Source organism: Muntiacus reevesi, chromosome 3 (genome assembly GCF_963930625.1).
Source record: "Muntiacus reevesi chromosome 3, mMunRee1.1, whole genome shotgun sequence".
NCBI classification, from domain to species: domain Eukaryota; kingdom Metazoa; phylum Chordata; class Mammalia; order Artiodactyla; family Cervidae; genus Muntiacus; species Muntiacus reevesi.
This window is the reverse complement of record NC_089251.1, coordinates 5,551,749-5,568,379: the sequence shown is the minus strand read 5'-3', so window position 1 is coordinate 5,568,379 and position 16,631 is coordinate 5,551,749. Positions and strand designations below refer to the sequence as shown.

The 16,631-nt window shown below is 45.1% G+C and overlaps 1 protein-coding gene across 2 annotated transcripts in view; it reads left to right on the top strand.

Moving 5' to 3' along the window:
• The window catches only part of ABL1 (ABL proto-oncogene 1, non-receptor tyrosine kinase), a 137,301-nt gene that overhangs the window by 94,972 nt on the left and 25,698 nt on the right, over window positions 1-16,631 (top strand). For both annotated transcript variants that reach the window (XM_065928237.1, XM_065928238.1), the window contains exons 2-3: window positions 8,108-8,281; window positions 8,830-9,125. In XM_065928237.1, coding sequence (XP_065784309.1) covers window positions 8,108-8,281; window positions 8,830-9,125 — 470 coding nt within the window. The remainder of the gene's footprint in view (window positions 1-8,107; window positions 8,282-8,829; window positions 9,126-16,631) is intronic.

Below are 16,631 nucleotides of genomic sequence, written 5' to 3'. Positions count from 1 at the left end.
GACCGAGATTTGAACAAGACTTGTCCACTCTGGAGCCCAGGCTTAGTGTCCCACAAGGGACACGGGGGCAGATTCCTCAGGGCGCCCTTAACGGACATCAGGTCCTCCCTGAGTGCGAGGCGAACCGGAAGTAATCAACCAGAGGTGAGGGGTGGGGAGGCAGAAGGACCAGTCAGAGGTTTCCTAGCCTTGGTGCAGGCGGGAGGATGAGAAGGGACTAGGCATTGCAGGGGGAGTGACTGGCCCTGGGCAAGGTGCTCACCGCTGAGGTAGCAACGGGGAACCCGCGGGGGCCTGTGGGGGGCAGGCTGAATGAAGAGCAGGCGTCCTGGGGGAAAATGGTCCTTCTGGAGCTCGGATTTCTTCCCCAGAGGTGGCAGCAGCAACAGCCCCCGCCGGTGTCTGAGGGAACAGTGTCTCCTACGTTGTTGGCCAACTGCCAGCTTCCCCGCGAGGCACGGGATAGCCCTGTTCCTCACAGCGCCTCGGCTGACCGCGCCAGTGAAGGTGACCCAGGCCCACAGGTAGGGCCGCCTCAAGCTGCTCTCTTCAGCTTCTCGGCTGGCGGTCATCTTGGTGGGTTTTCGCGGAAGAGCGACTCGGGTCGGACCTGCATTTTGTTTAGGAAGAGCGCTCAGGTGGCAGTGCGGAGGTGGAGCGAGGGGCCAGATCAAAGCTGGGAACCAGTCGAGGCTGTGGAAAATACAGCTTGCTGAGAGATTTGGGAGGAAAAGTGGCCAAACTGTGAGTGTGCGCTTACTGGGTTGAGAGGGAGAGGAGTGTGAATGTTGGGTTCAGAATGGTGTGAAGATAGTCTAGAGTCTTCTTTTATGTCGGTCCTTGTACTCCATTTTTAATCATCGTTGACTTCATTGACAGTAGATTCTTAGAAAGTGACACAAAATTCCTTTTGTTTTGGCTTTCTGGTTGAGCGATCGGTGATAGAGGACTGCGTATCTTCAGAAGAGTTTGCATCCAAACTGCCCGTCTGGACAGAGGTTAGGATGGAGGATTCTGTTTTCTAAAATTGACTGCCTAGGAATATCACAATATAAAAAGGTTTCAACAATAGTTACACCTTGGGCCAATTTAAATAACCTTTAAAAAAGCTTTTTTTATTTTTTAAAGGGGATTTCTCTGGAATCCCATCTGATTTATTGCCTATAACACCCCTAAGTGGGAAGTAATGGAAAGAAAATTATTAGTTCTTTTTACTTAGAAAGAAACTTGCATAATCTGGACTTCACAGGAACTTACAGCAGCCCCCTTTCTAGACCTGTCTGTCAGGTTGCTGGGATTCTGCTGAACTACGTCAGCAGTGTAGACGTTGTGAACCCACAAGGCCCTTGGAGTCTGGGATGACATTCAGAGGCTCCATGTCCTTGGATGGAGAAATTTTTAAGATTTTATTTCACTAAGTGCTAACTGAAAATTAGTGTTTTATCTGTGTTTTTTTTTTTTTTTTTTACAAATGTATATGACAAACCACAGTAATATTAGCAGTGCTTGTAATTTTGCCAGCAGTAGAACTCAGATATTTTCATATGATATAACAATTGTGATTATTACCTAAACTCATCACTACTTTGAAACGACAGTAGCTACTCTTGGAGCTTGCAATTTAATGTGTTAATAAAGGAGCGTATATTTAATGCATAGTAAAGAAACACTGTATCACAGATTACTTTCAAAAGATACTTTGAGGGCTGTTTCAGTACAGTTGTTCTCTGCAGTGCTCCATGTTTATTTGATGTATTTGCAGACTTTATTCTGAGGAGTTCCTAGGCATCACCAGAGGGCCCACAGCACAGCACAGGTGAAGCCCCTTCCCTGAGTAGGCTTGATGTGTCAAGCTGGCCTTGGGTCCCTGTGTTAATCGGGCTTCTCTTGCTGGGCATGGTCTCGTTCATAGTCTGCTTCCTTCATAACCCTGCTGAGTTCAACCCCCTTCACAACTCCTGGTAGTCCATGTCTGTGTCGTTAAAAATTAATCTACAGGACAGCGCTTGTCTTCTGTTAGACTTTTGCTTTGAAGGTGTATACATTTTCATGAACGGGTCTTTCTCCCCCAAGGAGCAGAGGCTGTGTTCCTTGCATCCTTACCTCATTGCCCTACCCTTGCTCCCCAGCAGCTGACACAGTTTTTTGGGGGTGCTGGGAACATTGTGTTCAGAGTGTGAAGTTAATGCCAAGGCTGTATTCAGCTAAACTTGTTTTTTAGGTTTAACTGCTCTGGGTGAGGGTGTAAATTACAAAATAAAGGACCATGTAGAACGTAGATAAAATGACTTTCATCAAGTTCAGATTGTGGGAAATCATCCCTTTCCTCTAAGCTCATATTATAAAAAGTTGTATCAGACTGTTATAAACTGACTTGAGAATAGTCTGAGCATGATCTCATCGGTTGGAACTGAGTGTGAAATAAAACACGAAGCCGTCCCTCTTTTTTGAAGGATCTGTTTTATAGATTTTTAAATTACAGAGATTCCTTGAACTGGAGGATCATAATGAAGGGCCCACAAAGGAAATAAGACTAAAGCGACCAGGGTTTAAATAATGGAATGTGAGCAGAAATAAAGGGGGTGTTTATCACATCTGACACGCCCTGTCCTCTCTCCACCACCCCCCCCCCCCCCAGCCCCAGAGCCACGAGGTGGACAGTAATGACTGCCACATAGCCCGCCTATCTGACTCCAGCAGGAACCATAACCTTGGGCACGATCACCAACAAGAAGGTGGGAAGCTTCCCTGGGATGTTTTTCCTGGAGATGAAGCCTCCCTTTCCCTCCCCTCCACCCCCTCCTCACTCGTATCCCTGTCCCTCCCACCTTCTCCCCCCCCACCCCCATCCCCTCCCGCTTTGGGACTGAAGTAGCCTGTTCCTCTCCTCCTTGGCAGTGGCAGCTTCAGCAACAGCCCCTGAGAGTCTAGACCAGACATGCCATATGGGAGAATCTTTTGTAAACATTTTTGATCAGTGACTCACAACTTTTAAGAAAGGATTATTTTTGTATAAAATGATCTTTAAATTGTACTTTAAAGACCCAAGCTCTTTTCTTCGAATGCTGTCCAAATAAGTTAATCACTCACAGATCCAGTGAATTCTGTGGCATCGTTCTTACAGACTTTTCAGTTTGTTGTTCTCACAGTTGGAGCCGTAACTTTAGAGCACTTTTAGATAGCACCATTCTTGGTATTCAACTGGCTAATTAATGACTTTTCCTGAGTTTTGTGGGTGAGTGGAAACCTTTTCATGAAGGATGTGGTAATAACAAAAGGATTTCCAATGAGGTGAGAGGCATTCTTGAAGATAAAAATCTTAAATATTTTAAAGCTATGACTCAGGATGCCGCAGAAAATGTTAAACTAACATTTTTAAGAAGAATAGACGCAAGGATTTCTTTATCCGTTGGCAGAACAGAAGAGGGGAGCTATTTTGGGCATCGTTTTTTTTTTAATGAATCCTTTGAGCTCCTTTAAGGGTCCATCCGGGGACTGGCAGGAAGTTCATGTATTAGGCAAGAAAGATTTAAGTACATTCTGCAACTTGGGCCTTGTAAGCTGTGATCATTTTTAAGGTTGACGAGCATCGTTCGCTATGAAATGAAGCAAGGAACTTGGCATTTATACGTCGTGAGTCAATTTTGACATCAGCCTGGATTGGGAATTGACTGGAAGGTTTTGGTGTTGGACTGTGGCTGCACTTCAGCGTCTCGATCCAGAGGCATGCATGAGCAATACTTCCCTTTGGGCTTTGGCCATTAATTTGTGGAATGGAGCAAGAACTGGAGAGGAAAATAGAGAGGCTGCCTTGGATTTCCTGACGTCCTGTTGAATCAAAAGGCAGTGGGAGGCCCTTTCCTTCCTGACAGAGAGGCCTCATCCCCTCACATGAAGTTCTCAGCATCTGTCTCCATGTGAGGGACAGTCCCCCTTTAATAATCCACACTTTAAATCGATAGTCACCCCAGAGCCGGTGTCTGTGTTCTGCCCATTCCAGGTGTTTTCCAGGCCACTTCCCCCGATTATGTAACTTTGATCAAATCCAGATGCTGCAGAATGTTTGATAGAAGAGGTCAGAGGGCCTTTGAGAAGAAAAGCATTTCTGTATTCATGACTCTGGTTTAATTTCCTGTGTAGCCCTGGTCTGCCAGAGTCGTGTGCTCACGCCCACGAAGTTGGGATCCTGCAGGGAAACGCACATGGACTTTTTCAGGACAGAGAGAGAAGAGTCCCCCCTCCCCCTGTGTACTTTTTCATGTTAGATGATCAATTATATAAGCGTCAGCTGGCTTCTATATGACCGTTTTTCTATTCTTGTAATTGTTCTCTGGTTATGGAAACAATTCACATTCATGGTGAGAGAAGTATGCCAGGATATAGAAAAGAAAAAAGAAAACTTAAAATGTTTGTAATCCCACCACCCTGTGTTAAACTACTGTTAATGGTACTGTTGACACACTACCATGCATTAACTTCTGTTCACATTTTGGTGTAGTTCCTTCTGGACTTTTTTCAGTTTTTATAAAATTATGGATTGTTATAGTATATTTCCAAGTAGTTAGATACATTTTTCCAAAAATATTTTGAATGACATTATGGCTATATTCTATTTCATGGATACACCACAAACTAACCTATCTTGAATGGATAAATATTTTGTGCTTTTCCTTTTTGGTGCTGTTATTTTAAAAATCAGTACATACAAATCATTGGAGAAGGAAATGGCAACCCAATCCAGTATTTTTGCCTGGAAAATTCCATGGACAGAGGTGCCTGATGGGCTACAGTCGGTGGGGTCTCAAAGAGTCAACACAGCTGAGTGACTGAGCATATACAAATCATTGTTTGGGTCTCCTGGGATAAATTCCTCGCGGTATATCGAAGGTGATAGAATTCTTCAAAGACTCAGTTCAGTTCCAGTTTTTCTCTTAAAATGTTCCAGCAGTGTCTACATCAACTACTAGCATTGTGTGAGAATGCCCATTTCATTGAAGTTTTACACTGTTAGCCTCAAGAAAAGGTCCCTGCCAACTTGACAGAGAATTTGCCTTTCTTTGATTACAAGAAACGTTAACATGCTTTCCTTGTTTCAGTTCAGTTCAGTCACTCAGTCGTGTCTGACTCTTTGCGACCCCATGAATCGCAGCACGCCAGGCCTCCCTGTCCATCACCAACTCATACTCATACTCATGCCCTTTGAGTCGGTGATGCCATCCAGCCATCTCATCCTCTGTCGTCCCCTTCTCCTCCTGCCCTCAATCCCTCCCAGCATCAGGGTCTTTTCCAGTGAGTCAGCTCTTCGCATGAGGTAACCAAAGTATTGGAGTTTCAGCTTTAGCATCAGTCCTTCCAATGAACACCCAGGACTGATCTCCTTTAGGATGGACTGGCTGGATCTCCTTGCAGCCCAAGGGACTCTCAAGAGTCTTCTCCAACACCACAGTTCAAAAGCATCAATTTTTCGGCACTCAGCTTTCTTCACAGTCCAACTCTCACATCCATACATGACCACTGGAAAAACCATAACCTTGACTAGATGGACCTTTGTTGGCAATGTAATGTCTCTGCTTTTCCTTGTTTAGTAGTAATTTAGTTTCTGTGCATTGCTTATTAATAGTTTTGATCTGTTTTTCCATAGTGGGAGTGTGTATGTTAGTCGCTCAGTCATTTCTGACTCTTTGTGACCCCATGGACTGTGGCCCGCCAGGCTCCTCTGTCCATGGAATTCTCCAGGCAAGAATACTGGAGTGGGTTGCCATTTTCCTTCTCCATTTTTCCATGGAGGAGGGTTTTATCTTTTCCCTTTTGATTTGCAAGAGTTCTTTTATGTTAAGGATCCTTTGCCTAATAAGTCTGCTTAATATAACGACCATAGAAGCTCTGTTGACTTGCTTTCACTTAACTGACTCACTGCAGCGTGGAGCAGCCTGGCTCCCTTCATAACCCACGCCTCTCTGGTGCCCACAGAGTCGAGCAGCCGCTCCTCTGCCACATTCTGCTCCCACCCCCTGAGTCACAAGCACACCCAGAGCCACTTGTGTTTCTTCCCACGTCCCTTTATTTCAGATATACTTGTTTTATTACTCGGTTCATATGAAAGCAGTGAAATCAAATCTGAAGAGATTTGTCTGTATGAAAATTTAGGTCAGTGCTTTAGAGAGACTCTGTAAATGCAGGTGTCTTTTTTAAAAAGTTGTTTCAAGACTTGGTGTCAATGACACTACTGTGAACAGTTAGAAGGGATTGTACTGGGATTTTATAGCGAACGGCCCACCCTCTTCCTCCACCTGCAGGAATGTAGACCTGGAACTGAGATGAGGCATCGTAGGTAGGATGGTAAGACAGTATCCAAGTCTAATCACACACCCACACTCAGAACAATCCTCGGCCCTATCGTCAAGACTAGCAAATCAGTGTACATTCAGGCGGGCTAGGGGATCTCATGTTTTAATTTTCAAGAATTCCCTGCTTTAACCAGCTTTTTGGTTGATTGGTCAGCCTCTGATCACGATGGCACTAGATATGCTTTTAGAGCTATATATTGTAAGTACTCAGAGAACAGGGCCTAACACATGTCACTAAGCCTTTTGCACATTCTAGGAAATGGTAGTGTCACAAGACCCTCTTCCTTGAAATTCTTTTTGCCCTCATGATTCACAGGGTGAAATTACCAAGTGCAATAGTGACATAATTTGGGACTTACTCTTTAGAAAAACAATTCCTCAAAATTCACTATAGTCAGGAGTACAAAAACTAGGATAGAAAGGGCTTCTTATTTATGTCCTATTGGTTTACTTTAAGGAGATTGTTTAAAGAGTGTTCCTGAAAGTTCTCCAGTCGTGTTTCTGGAAGGTTAGCCTAGTCTCTCAGATACTTTAGGTGCCTCTAGTGTGTCCTTTGAAGTGACTGCTGGAAAATCAGGCCCACCCCTGAGATGGGTGTCATTCCCCAAGAAAACATGTTTGGGTCCTCCAAATCCATAAAAAAGGGAAAAACTGGAACAATTTTGTTTTCTTGTTTTTGTGTTTTGGCATAAAAATTAGAATTTCCCACTTTCCTCCTTTTTAAGAGTTTGATTCCTTACTGTAGTGTCCTTAAATGAGTATTCAGATTTCACCCCATAATATTCTATAACTGTTAAGATCTACTTGGAGTAGATTTGCTGTCTTGAAAGAACCTGTGGAGAGTTCGAACATAGTTCGAAGAAAAAAAAGTAAAAGAAGAAACTTCAGGAAAAATTACTGAACTGTGTTTAACCCCTTAGTAATAATCACACGTTCCTAATATAAAAGATGTTGATTGGTTTTCAACTTTTAGAATATACCTATAGACAAAAATGGAAGACTTTGTTATGACAAAATAGAAGAACAGAACTTCTTTTGCACAAAGTAAAAGAAAATGAAAAGAAGGCCTACTTGGAGTGTGTATGTAGGGAAGTGGGAGTAGGTAGAAGGAAGGGTAGGATGTTAATATCCTTATCTTGTGAGGTAAATCATTGAGAGATACTGACTCTAGCAGGGAGAACAGGAAATTAAAGTGTGAGTCTGTTACTGAAAATAGAAAGGTAAGTAGTAGAGCCTGGTGTGGGAGAGGGAGGGGCAGTTGTAATGATAGGATAGCTTGTGTTTAGAGAGATGGAGGTGATAACCAAAATAAGGCAACTGTTACCTCTGGGTAACAGAAGAATGGGATGGAAAATGTTTGTCCTTCATTATAATCCCTTCAGCGCTATTTGATTTTTAAATTATGTATGTATGTTAACATTTGAAAACGTTTTAAAGCAAGAAGCTTTTGCTCCGTATTATAACATAAATTAGCAATGGCAAAGAGGTGTGAGGACGGACCGTCTCTTTCTCACAGAATTCATTTTGAGTTAAAGAACGTAAAGTTTAAACCGTTTGGCAACAGTAAGTAGTTACCTCTCTGGAATGTAAATGCTTAGGATTTTTCACAAGATTTGGGAATGGAAGAGTCCCATTTTTTTAACCCTCTTTTTTTTTTTAATTAATAAGTAGTATGTACATATGTTAAGAAGTAAAAGTAAATCAGGACTTTGCTCCTGAGAATGAAACTTTTTTCCCTGTTTCTTCTGTTTCTCTTCCAGAAGCCCTTCAGAGGCCAGTAGCATCTGACTTCGAGCCGCAAGGTCTCAGCGAAGCAGCTCGTTGGAACTCTAAGGAAAACCTTCTCTCCGGTCCCAGTGAAAATGACCCCAACCTTTTTGTTGCACTGTATGACTTTGTGGCCAGTGGGGATAACACTTTAAGCATAACTAAAGGTAAAGGAGCTGTGGATGGCTGCTGGTGGTTGCAGGAGACAGAGATCGGGGGAGATGCGGCTTGACTGGCCACACCTTCGCTTGTTGGGAGAGCTGTTAGGAATCCAGAGAGAGCCAGAAAAACTAAGAGCACCTTTATGAGAGTCACTTTCCTTCAGGAGAAAAGTTCTTGTATAGCTCTTAGCAAAAGCAGAGCTTTCTCTATTTTGTATTGAAAAAGACATTTGGACCAAACACGGAAAACACTTTTTTTTTTTTTTTAAGAAAAAGTATTTTTCTACAAAGAGCTTCCATATATTAGAAACTAGGGCGCTTGAATAATAGATTTATAAAAAACTGTGGCTATGTATTTATCTATATATTCACTGTAAACAGGAAACTGTATACTCATACAGTTCTAAATGCATATATTTATATGGACCTGTTAAAATGAAGTAGGTATTTAGGAATTTGGAGTTGTTTTTTTTAGTGATCACAGAAGAGTGAATAAGAACGAACGTGTTAGCTTTTAAAACTGACATGTCCGGTTCGGGTTCTTTTCTTCAAAGGTGAAAAGCTCCGGGTCTTAGGCTACAATCACAATGGGGAGTGGTGTGAAGCCCAAACCAAAAATGGCCAAGGCTGGGTCCCAAGCAACTACATCACGCCAGTCAACAGCCTGGAGAAGCACTCCTGGTACCACGGGCCTGTGTCCCGCAACGCCGCCGAGTACCTTCTGAGCAGCGGAATCAACGGCAGCTTCTTGGTTCGGGAGAGCGAGAGTAGTCCTGGGCAGAGGTCCATCTCACTGAGATACGAAGGGAGGGTGTACCACTACCGCATCAACACTGCTTCTGATGGCAAGGTAGGGGGCCAGGGCAGGGGCGGGGGCCAGAGAACCTGCTGCTGGGTTGCTCAGTTCTTGCAGCAAAGCAAGATGTTTGAAACAGCAGGCATCATCCCACTAGCCTGGTCAAAGACCCTCTGTGGAGGAGCAGTCATGTGAAGTTACAGGTCCGCAGTCTGATGTTCTTTCATTGTCCTGGAGTGGTGTGGTCAGCAGTTTCCCAAGACAGGTGGACTGTCTGTTGGGTTTTGGACTGACTTCTTACATTAAGACTCTCCCTTTTTAGAAAATCTTTTGTTGTGATAGTAATTTATCCTTAGTGAGAAGAATTCACACAATAGATGGTTATTTTTAAAGTGAAAGATCACCTTAATAGTACCTCTCCAAAACAAGTGTAGTACGTGGCCTTCCTCCTGTAGATAGAATCACGTGTGTGTGTGATATTTTTAAGTAAAAATGGGATCACATTATACCTATATGTCTCCAAACCTGAGCTATAGATTTGTAAAGGAGTCGATTTATATGGTTTCTTGATCTTCCTATAAACAGTCGTTAAGAGTCCAGCATATTTGGAAAACTCAGCAGTGGCCACAGGACTGGAAAAGGGTCCGTTTTCATTCCATTCCCTAAGAAAGGCAATCCCAAAGAATGCTCAAACTACCACACAATTGCACTCATCTCACATGCTAGTAAAGTAATGCTCAAAATTCTCCAGGCCAGGCTTCAGCAATATGTGAACCGAGAACTTCCAGATGTTCAAGCTGGTTTTAGAAAAGGCAGAGGAACCAGAGATCAAATTGCCAATATCCTCTGGATCATTGAAAAAGCAAGAGAGTTCCAGAAAAACATCTATTCTGCTTTATAGGCCAAAGCCTTCGACTGTGTGGATCACAGTTAACTGTGGAAAATTCTGAAGGAGATGGGAATAACAGACCACCTGACCTGCCTCTTGAGAAACCTGTATGCAGGTCAGGAAGCAACAGTTAGAACTGGCTGTGGAACAACAGACTGGTTCCAAATAGGAAAGGAGTACGTCAAGGCTGTATATTGTCACCCTGCTTATTTAACGTATATTCAGAGTACATCATGAGAAATGCTGGGCCGGAGGAAGCGCAAGCTGGAATCAAGATTGCTGGGAGAAATATCAATAACTTCAGATATGCAGATGACACCACCCTTATGGCAGAAAGTGAAGAGGAACTAAAAAGCCTCTTGATGAAAGTGAAAGAGAAGAGTGAAAAAGTTGGCTTAAAGCTCAACATGCAGAGAACTAAGATCATGGCATCTTGTCCCATCACCTCATGGGAAATAGGTGGGGAGACAGTGGAAACAGTGTCAGACTTTATTTTGGGGGGCTCCAAAATCACTGCAGATGGTGACTGCAGCCATGAAATTAAAAGACGCTTACTCCTTGGAAGGGAAGTTAAGACCACCCTAGATAGCATATTAAAAAGCAGAGACATTACTTGGCCAACAAAGGTCTATCTGGTCAAGGCTATGGTTTTTCCAGTGGTCATGTATGGATGTGAGAGTTGGACTGTGAAGAAAGCTGAGCGCCGAAAAATTGATCCTTTTGAACTGTGGTGTTGGAGAAGACTCTTGAGAGTCCCTTAGACTGCAAGGAGATCCAGCCAGGCCATCCTGAAGGAGATAAGTCCTGGGTGTTCATTGGAAGGACTGATGCTAAAGCTGAAACTCCAATACTTTGGCCACCTCATGCGAAGAGCTGACTCATTGGAAAAGACCCTGATGCTTGGAGGGATTGGGGGCAGGAAGAGAAGGGGATGACAGAGGATGAGATGGCTGGATGGCATCACCGACTCGATGGGCATGAGTTTGAGTAAACTCCGGGAGCTGGTGATGGACAGGGAGGCCTGGCGTGCTACGATTCATGGGGTCGCAAAGAGTCAGACACGACTGAGTGACTGAACTGAACTGAACTGAACTTAGTCCTCAGGACAAATACTGCTTTTATCTGCATTTTTGCATTAAGGAAATGAAGATTTGAAAGTGAAAGTCACTTAGTTGTGTCTGACTCTTGCCACCCCAGGGACTAGATAGTCCTTGGAATTCTCCAAATCAGAATACTGGCTTGGGTAGCCTTTCCCTTCTCCAGGGGAGCTTCCCAGTCCAGGGATTGAACACAGGTCTCCTGTATTGCAGGCAGAGTCTTTATCAGCTGAGCCACAAGAGAAGCCCAAGAATACTGGAGTGGGTAACCTATCCCTTCTCCAGCGGATCTTTCTGACCCAGGAATCAAACTGGGGTCTCCTGCATTACAGGCAGATTCTTTACCAGTTGAGCTCTCAGGGAAGCCCCCAGTGAAGGTTCAGAGGGATAAAGTTTCTTTGTTGAAGATCCCATAGTGAGTCACTAATGGAACCAAGCTCAGATTCCACTGTCTGCTTCACGCTGTCATCCAGGGTGTAGATAGGTGAATTGTCGGCATGGGTCCAGATGGTGTATATATTTTTTAATAACATGTAATGCATGCATATGGTTAAAAAAAAAAAGAAAATCAATCACCATGAAACATAATTCTGTCCCCTAATTCAGTTCCCCTGCCCAGAGGCAACCACTGTGACCTGTTTCTGCCATAGTTCCCCTGTGTATACTTGTTTATACTTTTTAAGAAACACAAGTGATACATAATCTACACAGTTCTGCATATTGCTTTTCCAGTCTAATAATATATTTTGGAGATTGTTTTATGGCAGCGCATTCAGAGCTGCCTCATTCTTCCTAATGACTACATAGTACGGATGGACCGTCATTTTTTTAAGCAGTCAGTCCCCTGTTGGCCAATTTTTAGGCTGTTTCCAGTCTTTTGCTATTATAATGCCGTTATGATGTGGATTTCAAGTCTTTAAAAAAAAAACTCAGTCCACTGTTAAAAAAAAAAAAAAGCTTTACACCACCATCCCATATACAGGCTAGTAACAGAAGGTTCAGGAAACCCTACTCATTACTCCTACTGTATGTAATGCACTCTGATATTTTGTATACCATTCTGTTCTGTTTCATTTTAAAACATTCTGGGCATAATCCACTAAATTTATTCCATAGACCCCACTGGTGGGTCATGACCAGCATTTTGAAATTACACTGCACGTAGTTCTTTGTGTACAGTCCAAGTTATGCAAGGTAAGTTGCTAGAACTGATTGAAGGTTATGCATATCTAAAACTTGTATAGATGGTGCCAAATTACTTTCTTTAGGAATTGTGCAGATGTGTTTTCTCACCAGCAGTGTTGTGAGAGCATGTTCCCTTTCCCCTCCTCAGCAGTATGTTCTCAGACTTGCAAAAACCTCTCTGTCACTGACTGGTAAAGATGATCCCTCATTATATTTACTATACCTGTGCTTTCTAAATTCATCCTTTCTTATACATTTGAAGTATACCAAATTTACATTTGTATTTAGATGTATTCTCTTTCATTGGTCTGTCTCTTCATACACCAATACCAGACTTTTTAATTGTATGACTTTAAAATATATTTTAATATCTGGTAGGGCTAGTCCTTTTTTTTTGGCCAGACCTTGGCGGCAAACAGGGATCTTAGTTCCCTGACCAGGGATCATACCCTTGCCCCCTGCATTGGAAAGCAGAGTCTTAACCACTGGACCAACCAGGGAAGTTCCTAGTCCCCTTTTCTTACTCTTGCTAGCATTTTCATGGCCATTCTCACACATTGATTTGTACCATAGAGACACACAGTGCATGCCTTTTTTCAGTGTTCTCATCTGGTGTTTTTCTGGTTCTTTCCGTCACTGCCCATGTCTTTACACCAGTCCTGGAGTCTATACGACAAGCAGCGTAGTCTGCTGTTGATGGCTGACCAGAATGCGGCCTCATCAGCATGCCTTGCAGGTCATTGTTCTCAGCCCAGCTGTGGTGCTAGGTCCTTCCAGTCCGAGGGATACATTCCAGGGTGCTGGGCCCTTTGAAACCTTGCCTTCAGGCCGCAGGGGAGCCTTTTCAGTGAATTAGAATGGAGTGCACCACCCATGGGAGGGAGGTGATTTCCTGGAGCTGACAGCTTGCTTCCCATCTGTGCTGTTTACCCAGGGCGAGCCATGCTGCACCGCAGTAATCAGGCGAGGTCTGTACTGAACAGGATAATGGTTTCTTTTCCCTGGAGTTGTTTAATCAGCATCCTTGGAACAGATGCAGGGCAGGAATGATCTAGTTTGACAACTCATTAGCTGGGGGTTGGTCTGAAATATTGTTAAAGCGGGGGAGAGAGCGAGGCCTGCGTGGATACATGATCTGCAGCATTTGAGAGTCATCTTAACGAGGAAGCCCAGCTGCCTGTCTGGAAGCTGGTGTGTGCCAGGTGGGTTCCTTTCGTTCCAGGTAGTCCACGGGGAGCCGACCAGGCAGTGCCCACTGCTGGGCAGCTTGTGAGCGTGTCCTAGGTTTCTTGACACCCCCCCCCCCCGCCCCACCCCCAGCAAAGACTCTCCGTTCAGCTGTCCCAGCACCTGGAGACTTCTCAGCCCATGGGGTCATCAGGTCACAGTCGAGGGGACTCTGTTGGGTGGGGTCGTATTCCTGGAATGAGTGGAACAGCCTCAAAGCCGGGGGAGGGGGAGGTGCTACAGCGACGTGTCAACACGGCTCGGCACGGAAAACGCTGCTTGCATAGCAGAGCTTTGATGCAATCCTTTTTGGATTTCAAAGGGGAAAATGTAAAGTTTGGTGGGAGGAATAGGCCGGGGTTGAATAAGTTTAATTCTTATTTTCAAATTAGCTAATCTTTAGAAAACAACTGAATTTTTAGGAGATTCTTCTCTCAGGCCCCAAAGGATTTCTTTCTGCCTCCACCCTCTTGGCTCTGGTTTCAGCAGCCCTTGTGGCTGGTCAGTCAGCCTGGGGGCCAGAGCCCAGGACTCCGGGAGTTTCAGGCTAGCCTCTTGGAAGGGCTGTAGCAAACAGACATTGCTGTTTCTGGGGTGTCCTTCTAGGCTTAACAATCTCCAGATACCCTGGGATTTGATTTTCATTCTGGATGCTTTCTTAAAGTTTGGAACCCTCTGCCAACAGAATTAAAGTGAAATTAAAGGCTGCTGTTCCTCCTCCACCACCCACCCCCATCATTCTCCCGTTGTTTGGTTATTTGTGTCTCTATCTTTCTTACTTGAGGGGTTGCCACTGCCAAGCCCCACAGTTCCTCACAGCCCTCAATAAGAGTCTTTCCGTCCTTTCTTCAACGAGCTGCCCAGTTGGCGTTTATTTTCATGGGCTGCTGAAGTCATAGATTCGGAGTTGACAGGAGCAGAATCTGGGCTTAGCTTTAGCAGAGGCTACGTGGCGGGGCACCACCTGTATAACCTCTTGTGTTTTGAAGACCTGCCCGCCCTGACAGTGGCTCAGCAGGTGCAGGCACCTGGTGAAAAGCCTGCTGAACCAAGCTGACCTTCCCTTGTCCAGGAGACCAGGGGGAATTATTATTGAGGACTGCCTTCCTGCTGGTGTTTGAGGAGCTTGGGAGTTGCTGGGCAGGTGTCCCTTCCTAGCCTCACAGCCTGTAAATACCACGTCCGAGGTGGGATGCCAAGGTCTGAGGCAGCCGAAGGTTGCCCCAGTCCGATGAGCCTGTGAGCCTGGCTGTCAGGAGGAGAGCTGTTCCTGGTGAGTGTCTCTGAAAGGCCCCATCTCTCGGGTCCCCACGTGATTAGGAAGACGTGCGGCCCTAGCTGAGCACCCCGAGTGTTTACGTAACTGGGCGCATAGCATGGTGACATGCCATTCATAACGTTCATTTCACTTTCTCCCGTGCACATGCCATGAATTCCTGATGAATATTCCCCCAGTTCACTAAGCAGCATGCCGCTCACAGACCAGCCCTAATCAGAAGGAGGCCCCCCAGACTTGACTCTTAGAAGATGGCTGTGCCGTACATTGAAGGGAGAGCAGTGTCAATATTTAATAAGTGTCGGGATGTAAATTTTATGTTGAAAAATGAACCTAGTCTCAGGGTCTGTAAATTTAATTATTGAGAAGGATAAAGTTTGCCCAGTCAGTGAAACCTCCCATCATTCTGAAATCTCTTAACAAAGGAGCCTGAGAGGGAATCAGCTGAGACCAAGAACAAATTCTGCATAAACTAAGGCTTAGGGGAGCCATTAGCATTCTGTGCAACTGAGTGAACTTGATCCTTGGGTTGGGGAGCGCCGCTTTCAAGCTGACAGGGAGAAATGGGTAATGAGCCTCGCTGCCAGGCGACCTGCCCCAGGAGCCCAGCAGGCGGAACAGGCTCTTCTGCATGTGCTGTGCACGGATTTCCAGGCTGGGAGGGTCACTCTGGTCCAGGGGGCTGCCTCCTTGGAATGGCTTTTCCCTCCTCTCATCACTCCTTGGTAGGAAAAGTGCCCACCAGCTGAGCAGCCGGAGAGAAAAGGACTTGTTGCGGGAGGTGGGGTGGGGGTCTGCAGCCTGTAGTAGTGTAGTCGGGCCTTCCCAGAGAAGGACAGGTTAGGAGCTCTCCCCGCATCCCCACTCTGTCGTCTTTGTGAACGGCAGGTGCACTGGTGACTTAACACTGACTGGGGTGCCATGTCGTCAGCGTGCAGACATTAAGCTGAGGGCAGGCCCAGCGGTGCCCTCCTCTGCCCTCCCCCGACCCTGCCTTGTTCAGGGGGCCTGCGGGTGGCCCATGACCTCTCCCTAGAGCGGTTCACTCATGGCTTGGTCCTCAGCATTCTGAGGTGTGAAAGCGGGGCCTCCTCACCTTGACTGGCCCTCCCACCCAGAGGCACCCTCTTCCTGAGGGACAAGCTCCCCAGGGCTGCAGGATTGTTCTGCACGGTTCTTGGGATTAGAATTTTATTTTAGTAGAATTGTTGCAAAGAGATTGCAAATTGCCACAATCAGTCCTGAACATTCATTGGAAGGACTGATGCTGAAGCTGAAACTCCAATACTTTGGCCACCTGATGCGAAGAACTGACTCATTTGAAAAGACCCTGATGCTGGGAAAGATTGAAAGTGGGAGGAGAAGGGGACGACAGAGGATGAGATGGTTGGATGGCAACACCGACGCAATGGACATGAGTTTGAGTAAGCTCTGGGAGTTGGTGACGGACGGGGAAGCCTGGCATGCTGCAGTCCCTGGGGTCGCAAAGAGTCGGACTTGACTGGGCAACTGAACTGAAGCCAAAGTTTGCCACTGGCTTGCCTGGTTTTTAAAAATTTGTCATCTTCCCACGCAAAGAAAGAAAGATCTCTTATTAAGGACTCTTGTTTACCTCTTGAGAGCTATAGGTGGGATCAACTTGTATGTTTGTTGTTATTTCCTTTCTTTAAACTGTTTTTACTATCTAAAATTATAGACATGCAGAAAGTAATGGAGCGTACGTACTGTTGCAAAAAGCCAAGGCCATGGCCCTGCCATAGGTGTTCTGGGCTTTTTCTTCCTGTGTCTTTTTTTTTTTTTTAAGTAGGAAGTTAATACAGCTACCGCTGACTGATCCTATTCCTTTTGTCCCTCTTAGCTCAGCCATCAACACTGTCCCAAATCTG